We start from the raw sequence: 8,141 nt of genomic DNA, 5'->3' as shown, positions 1-8,141 counted from the left end.
GTCGGGCGAACCTTGGCGACTGGGTGCGGTGAAACACGGCCAGACCCAGCAACGCGAAACAACGGACAATATAGACCGTGGCCAGAGCGGATGCAATTCGCATCGCTGCCTTGGGCGCCAGATTCCGGCTCGTCGCCCGACGAGGCCACGGCCGGAAAAGCATTTTAGTCGACCGACCCTCTGCTGCTACTGCGGCGAGGGATCTGTGCTATGCACGACGCGGCGACAGCATCGCAGATGGACTACTTCAAGACAGTCGTGGACCTGACCGGGATCGAACAGCTCTGCTTCAACTGCCGAGCGCTTCTTGACGACGGGCCGAAACACCGCATCCATGGACATGTAAGTACGAAAGACCAAGCAGGCCGAGATTCTGACAGAGACAGCTCCTTTGCAACGAATGCGCCGACATCGTGTCGTTGCTCCGAGTTCACAACTGGCGCGTGTGCCTCGTCTGCGCCTTGGCGGGCGAGGCCGACGACATCGACTGCGCGGACATCCAGAATTTCCTGGACAGACCGGTGAGCCAGGACTCCTTTGCCGGGAAGCAACGCGCCCGAGTCTGACTGCGCCAGAACATGTTCGTGAAGCAGTATGACTGGAAACACTGCCCTGTGTGCGACAGTTCGGACAATCTTCTGTATACGCCATGCGGTAGGCAGCCCTGAATGCGCAACCGGTTCCAGGCCGCTGACGATGCAGGTCACGTCCTTTGCAGCGTTTGCTGGGGCAGGTGGAAAGCAGAAAGGCACAGGCAGAAGGTGGCGTGCCCAACGTGCCGACTTCCCATCACCCTAGCGTTGGTCACGGCGCAGTCGACATTTCTTGTGCGGGAGTATGTTGAGGTCGCCTCCAGGAGCGGCCAAGGATACATAGTTTGAGCTGTACGTAGAACACTTGTGTCAGCCAGCCAACGATTCTTTTGCCAAAACCCGCTCATCCAAGTCGCCGATATTGTAGAGGTAGTGCAGACAGGGCGAGAAGCCAAACTTGCAGCTTGTAGACATGAGCGGCTAGAATAATCCAGCAAACGTCTGCGTGGTCGGAAATGGCTGCTGTCGACTATGCCGCCGTCGCGCCTCGACTGACCTGTCGCTAGAAAATGCTTCGTCGATCCAATAGACGAGCACTAGAAATTGAAGCGAAAGCTCGGTTCCACCGGTCAAGACTCCCAAGTCGCTCGTGCAGGCCTCGCATCCAGAATGTCGCCCCGCCGTGCTGATATACACACCGGCAGCACTGGCAATGCGCCTCGCGCTATACAATCTACTCCAGGTACGTTTCTCTCCTGGAAAGCAGTCGGCAAGCAGCGCGGGCGAGCTGCATACGCGTCGAACCACAGCCTCTTCTTGCGGCTCGTGCATGACCAGCTGGCCATCTACCGGGAGCAGCGCAACGATGCAGCGATCGAGGAGCTCCATTCCACCGTCGTCGGTAAGTTTCGCCGCATATTCGAGCACGGGAACTGGAATACAGTCACGGCAATGCATGAGCACGGGCAGATGCTGTGCGACGAGAAGCGCTACGAGCAGGCCGAGGCGCTGTACAGGACACTTGTCGACGAGGTGGACTAGGATCGCGGGCCCGATTCGGTGCCGGTGCTCTGCATCCTCAACACGCTAGGCGCCGTCTACGCGAAGCGCCAGAAGATGAAGCAGGCTGCGGCCATCCTAGTTCGCGCCATGGTCGGCTTCCAAAGACAAAGCGGAGAGAGGGACGTGAGGGCCTTCAACCTCGGCGGCGTGCACCAGGATCGCGGAAAGCTCTCCCACACAATACGCACGTACCATGGGGCTGCCCATGGCTTCCGCGAGATCATGGCCTTCTATAAGACGACGATCACGGCCTTCACGCAGCTCGCGGCTCTCTGCTCTGCTCGCCGCGCCTTCCCGGAAGCGGAGAAGGCGTACACCCTCGCGCTGCAGGGGCTGGGAGAGGCAGCAAGACAGGACTCCATTGACGCTCTCATCCTGAAACTCGACCTAGGAATCTCGTATAGAGACGTGAAAAGACTGGAGTTCGCCGAGAAGCTCATTGAGGAGGTCAGCCAAGGTCTCAAGGGCGCTCGCTCCGGCTGCGCGCCGGCGCGCTCACATGCTTGGGAACGGTGTACGCGCGCCAGGGCCGGGCCGAAGAAGCAGAAGCGAGCTTCGCTGACGCCGCGAAGGAGTCTGCCGTGTGCGACGAAGAATACTCTGCCATGTCGTACGCAGCCTCTTTCGGCCTCGGCAATCTTCTCCGCAGCCAGCGGCGGCTGGCGGAGGCCGAAGCCATGTACCGGCAGGCGTGGATGGCGCGCGGTCGGTCGGAGGGCCGAGTCACGCCACATCCTGTACCATCGCCGACGCGCTAGGCGCTGTGTGCGAGGAACAAGGCAAGCACGAGGAGGCTGAACAGGTTTACAAGCAGAGCCTCGCGTCAGGCGAGTTTCGTCTCGATCGGTGGACGATTTTTTTTTCAGGTGTTAATTTCCACAAGATGGCAGGGTACGCTGAGGTTTATAGTCTCTTTATCTAGAGCATATTACTATACATTACATGCCAGGTATTGGTGCTCTCTGTATTGCTGATCAATACGCTGACAGTGCGAATCGCCACTTTGAATATCCAATCGAAACAGCCGCCGCTTTGAGACTGCGTCCAGACTCAAGAATGCTTTTGACTAATGAACCTGGCGTGCAGCTTGGCGTGCAGCTTGGCGTGGTCGCTTCGTCGTGGTACGGTATACTGACGACCAAGCCGTCCTGCGCGGCGTCGTAGGCGAAGGATCAGACTCATCAGCTCGCGCCTCCCAGCGCTTCGGTGATATGATCAAGACTGCCCCGAAGGCATCCACAGGCATCAGCTTTCATCGCGTTTACAGGCAACAAAGCCACCGGTGGACTGGTGAAAGCCGTTCATGTCATTAAACGACTCTTGGAATGCTCACCGAGCCAATCTTCAGGCGCATGGCAAGGACGAACCCGAAAAAAGGGCACGGGGAACTTGGCGGCAAGTCAGCGCCCGTGAACAGTACCAAAGCGTGGACTTCAACGAGTCCTTCGTAAGGCTCTCGCGAAACTTATTCGATTGATAGCCGGTCTGCCCCGCGGCGCTTCGAAATTCTCGCAGGTCAGAGCGAAATTGTTCCGCGGATGCGAGGGTACCAGGAAGTTGAGACCTTATTCTTCTCTGCCGAAACCCTTCCGACTCGTCAGCTTCACCAAGACTTCTCTCAGTTTCCATCAAAAACTTCAAGCTTTCGGACTCGTGCAGCAGAACTTGCGTGGCGCGCGGCTGTGTGCAGCAAGTACGAGTCAGTGAGGCGCGGGGCTCTCAGATACAGATGCTTCGGAATCGTGAAGAAGATGTAGCTGAAATGCCGTAGCAAACTCTGGATGCCTTGCGTCGGTGAGGACTAATGACGCAGAACCGTCTTACTGAGATATCCTTGAGAAACACATCGCGGCATGCCAGTTCCTCGGCCAATGTGTCTGAGGCTTCAACAAACTGATCGGGTGTTCGCGAAATGCAAAGAAAAGCTCTGGAAATCGATGTATCAACAATCGCAGCCGTGCTTTTTGGTACAGTTTCTGTTGCAATCGGGGTCATCGGCATCTGTCTCGCCTATACACAGCTTCGAGTTGCTTTTCTTCAGATCCCACGGCTTAGCATGGTAAGATCACCCCGGACTGGTGGTTCGCTCACGGATTCGACTGACGATGGTTCTATAGACTGTGCACCCCTAAGCCGAGAGTAACTGTCAGGGTGAAGGCAGCAAAGCCATGAGCTGGCGGCCACGGTCAATTGAGGGAGGCTTTTCACTAACTGTTCGCATGAGCACAGTTGTTACACACCAGTCAATGCCTCATCCGACATGCGCTCTGCCAGCTGCTGTCGATGTAACGGTACACGATCCTCGCTGCTTGTCCCTCCCACCAGCGCGCTCCGCCTGGATCTGAAATGTACGGACCTGCGCAGCCGATGGCTTCTTTGGACTTGGTGAGGTTTTGAACACAGTTCGCGCACTCTCTGTGTTTTATTCGAGCAGGGCCAAAGGTATTCAGTTGGTGTTGACTATATACGGCTGCATTCGCTCTCTACGTGCTTGTTCTGCGCTAGCCCCAGCCAGAGGGCGCAATCCCTGTTTCACCTCATCGTTGAGTTCTTTAATTACCATATCCGCCGATGTTGCCATATAATTTCCTAGTTGCACGAATTTGAAGAAGGTCGCAGCGAATCGGCTTCTAGTTTGCGCTTGCGCTCCAGCTTGGCGCGCTCCAGCTTGGCGTAATGCAGGCCACAGGCGTTGCACAAGGTGCCGGCGCCGTCCGGACCGCGCCGCCATTCAGGCGTGTCGGTTCTGTTGCATCTGCGGCAGCGGCCGGGAGGGGCACCACGCTGTAGAGCTGTTAGTTACGCCACTGGTGCTGAGTCGTATTGAATTGACTTACGCCACGACGCTTCTTACCATCCTTGACGGGATTGTGAGGCTTCATGGTGTCTTTGTACTGTTTGTCGGCCGCAAAAACAGGTTCGGAGTCGGCCTGCGGATATAGAGCATTGCAGTGTTGCCTAGGCGGGAAGAGGCTATTTGGCAGAAGCATCTGACCTGGAGGTAGACGACTGAGGTGGACCGAGATCGGATTCGGGATAGGAGAGTAGCCGTCCGAGATGGAAGAATGGTAGTGGACAGGGCTTTGGGCACATCGCTCTAGCTTCCCGGTTACCGCAGCTGTGCGATATGTGATGGGATACTGATCGGGGTGGCCGCCGTCAGATGTAGGCTCGGTGGGCATGCTACTGCAAGGAGAGAAGAGTGGTAGCACAAACGCATCAGACGTAATTTCTGCGACGGAAGGCAAAGCGGAATTTTCGGATGGATCGAGACGGTGCACAGCCGTCATGGCGGCTTGGAGAGATGCGCAGCGATGTTGCGAGTGTTTGGCATGAGAGTAGCTTCTAGGCGAGGCGATGAGATGCCATATCTGGAGAAAACTCGCGTCCGAACGGTCGACGCAATACCTGTGCTATAAAGACTGGCCTCAATACTTACTCAGCCGTCCCGCTCGAAGCCCCAGTGGAGATGCTGTGCAGCCAAGGAGTAAACAACAGCAATCGGGGGCATTGTTCCGCGCGCATTGATACGTTGTCCCCGTCCGATCAAATTGGATGTTCGTCACGGGTCCGCAGAGGAGATCAGCGTCCTTTGGCGTGAGATGAACCTCTTCCTACAGAAGTACCTGTGGGTAGACAAGGGGGAAGATTCCAGTCCGCCATCAGCAGAGTGGGCTAGCTGCGCGGCAGCATCCCGGCCACGCCGTACAGCACACAAGTTCAGATGTCACGAAAGATGTGTGTGTGGGATAGGTGGCGGCCTGTGAGTGCCAGGATCAGCGGAGTAGGTTCTGCGTCCGTACATGCCAGCCTTGTCGCGCCGGTGCTGTGCGTCACAGGTCTTGCAATAGTCAATGTCTTGTGGAACTAAATTGAGAGGGCGCACTTGGTACTGACCCGCTTCCACTGTTTGAGGAAGGCGGCAAGAGATCCCGACGTAGATACGAGTCGATGCCTGTCTGATAGCGTTTTGTGCCCGTGCAAGCTACGCTACTGGTTTGCCAGAACTCCCATATGTCGACTTCTCAGCTGCCGGCGTACGAGAGCCTGCAGTATTGAGCACTCTTGGACGCACTGCCGCTTATTGAATGTCTGTGTTTGTCTATACATAACCGGGGATCCCGGGTCAGCCTGCCATCACAGCGGTAAAAATCGCACCCCTTGCCTTGCACCAATCCAGCGGGCTACTACCATGCTGCAATGGTCGTGGGTGGGCTCGGATTGGTGCCACTCTCTCTCACGGGGTCACCAAGGCCACTAATTGTGAGCAAAAGCCGTGGTGGCTGGTCCATCACACGCCACGCAACCACTGGCTGGGACGGCTTGCCTCGGCCTCGGAAGGGTATGTCCTCCAGAGTCATTGCCAACAAGGATGCCACTGGCGGTAGCAGCCAAGGTCGGATGTGCTGCGCGTTCTAGCAGTTCTACCCGGACCCAAACATGACCAGTACTACTGTGGACCTAGCCCGATATCGTCACCGATATGATCTGTTGACTGGCTTGCGCACTATCTTCTGTCCAGATTGTCGTCTTGGCTTCAAAATGCTGACCAAGAGGTGTTCGTTCTGGATAGTTTCACAAGTCGGGTTTATTTAACGCCGAACATTTACATAACCACGGCTTAGTAGTTTCTTTCTACAGGAAAATCCGTAAAATACTGGTTTCCTTCTTTCTCTGACTTATCATTATACATTGCTAAGTAGTATACGAACGCCATTATCCTTCTTTCATAGATCAGAGCTCTGTCACATCGTGCCGTGTTCACTGCTCCTCATGTCAGGCAGAGGACTTCGTTCTCTTTTTCTTGAACCTTGGACACCATAAGCTCCCACCAGGGTTGCCTCATAGCAATGGCGCAGGGCAGTTCCGTGTTTGGCGCGGGCACTGGGACTTCATGGTCCATCCAGCTCTGAATACGTCCCAAAGCTTGATAAAGTGGCGGCACGCTCTGTCGCAGGAAGTTAATTAGTAACTAGCTTAGACGGAGGAGCATTTTTCTCTCATGAATGTTTAACTTACACTGCGAACAGGGGTTACAATAACGTGCCGAAACCAGGCATCCGCGACTAGAAAATGTTCTTCTGCAGTGGCTAGTAGCCCGAGGAAGAAGACCGGTAGCAGCGGGGCTTGAGCCGTAAATATAGAGCCTGAGGTTGGCATAATAGAAATGCACTTGGCCAAGTCGGCTATGTTGTTAACGACCATCTGATGGTTTCGCGGAAGTCTCAGCAAAGGTCAGCATGTTTTGATGCAAGAGACAGAGGCGCAAGAGTAGGTACGGGCACTTACCTGAATAGGCGGCACTGCAGGTAGACCATTCCAGCTAGTCTCCACGCTTCCGCCGTCACCACAGTCATCTGTTTCGCTTCTTGGACAACGTCGTTCTCGCCCGCCTGGCGAATCCATTCAATCGGTTGCGATCTACTTTCAGCAGCATCCCAGCTATCATATTCTCCACTCCATTGACGCAACTGCAGAAGCTGGCTGTAGAGCCTATCGGCAGTTACAGGCACAATAGGTGTTTCGCATTCTTGTAGTATGCGAGTGAAACAGTAGGTCACCTGACTGAAGATGTGCAGCAGGCGTTTCGAGAAACCGCATCCACCGTGGATTTCATATATGTCCGATTTAGATCCATATAAGAGGAATCCAAATCTAGATGTTTCGGCATCGGGGTCGAAAGTAGTGAGAGGTTGGAGGGGCATCATTAGCTGAGCTAAAATGACAGCTCTACCAACGATGACTGATTGCGATAGGCGCAGGGCAGAGACCTGAACATTCGACTCTTTGTAAAAACGAGAGCCTGGATCCGTGCGCTGAAGAACGTTCTCCGCCTGTTTGAATCCCGTCAACCAGCGAGGCCAGTAGGGTTTTTGGAGCCTGCGTTCCGTGAGAACCACATCCTGCATGGAAAGCAATGACGCCAAGGTGACTAGCTCGCCAGACTCGCTTTCGTCTAGATTGTCTGCATCCTGGAGCAGCTCGCTGAGCCGGGCTTCGGCGATGGCTAACCTTTTGTTGACTTGACGCCGTACATTATCACATGGCAGATAATCATGAACATAAATTCCAGCGAGGGACTGTATAGCGGCTACAACAGCGGGACGTTGCATGCTGGCGAAATCAGTCAACCACAGGTTGGTTTTTGTCAACACACTTCGCCCAGGACACCAATTACGTGTGTCTGTAGCGCAGAAGTTAGCGCAGATTTCCCGTGAGATATGGCAAAAGGAGAACTTACAAAAACTGAACAGCTTTCTGCCCATGTTGTCCATGACCACATCATGTCCGAATTGTGACGGGAGGAGTTGCGGAGCCTTAGTAATATCATTCTGACAATATGATCGGAAGCTTGCTATCGGTGATTGAAGATACACGCCGATTTGTGACGGCGGCAAGGTTGATGATTTTAGATAGGGTGAGTCGTTTCCTGCCAAGAGAGTGCTGGTGGAGGCCGGTGATGAAAAGAATCGACGCTGCAGCGATCGCTCAAAACTTTGGCTCGATGCCTGTGTAGCAGCGACGGCTGAAGGTGAATCACCGTTA

The 8,141-nt window shown here is 54.8% G+C and overlaps 2 protein-coding genes across 2 annotated transcripts; one reads left to right on the top strand and one right to left on the bottom strand.

Moving 5' to 3' along the window:
* Positions 1-210: 210 nt before the first annotated feature.
* BBA_10234 (tetratricopeptide repeat domain protein) lies at positions 211-2,353 on the top strand (the record flags this gene model as incomplete). The annotated part of the gene is made up of 5 exons (XM_008605331.1): positions 211-342; positions 387-521; positions 1,134-1,434; positions 1,624-2,042; positions 2,123-2,353. The coding sequence occupies 5 exons, from the start codon at positions 211-213 to the stop codon at positions 2,351-2,353; spliced, it is 1,218 nt and encodes a 405-aa protein (XP_008603553.1).
* A 1,831-nt stretch (positions 2,354-4,184) lies between these two features.
* Positions 4,185-4,885, bottom strand: BBA_10233 (sexual development transcription factor NsdD; the record flags this gene model as incomplete). The annotated part of the gene is made up of 2 exons (XM_008605330.1): positions 4,185-4,379; positions 4,433-4,885. 2 exons carry the CDS (start codon positions 4,883-4,885, stop codon positions 4,185-4,187), a joined length of 648 nt encoding a protein of 215 aa, XP_008603552.1.
* Positions 4,886-8,141: the final 3,256 nt, after the last annotated feature.

The sequence above is a fragment of the Beauveria bassiana genome (assembly GCF_000280675.1).
Source record: "Beauveria bassiana ARSEF 2860 unplaced genomic scaffold BBA_S00104, whole genome shotgun sequence".
NCBI lineage: Eukaryota > Fungi > Ascomycota > Sordariomycetes > Hypocreales > Cordycipitaceae > Beauveria > Beauveria bassiana.
The sequence above is the reverse complement of the archived record's forward strand: the minus strand, read 5'-3'. Positions and strand labels throughout refer to the sequence as shown.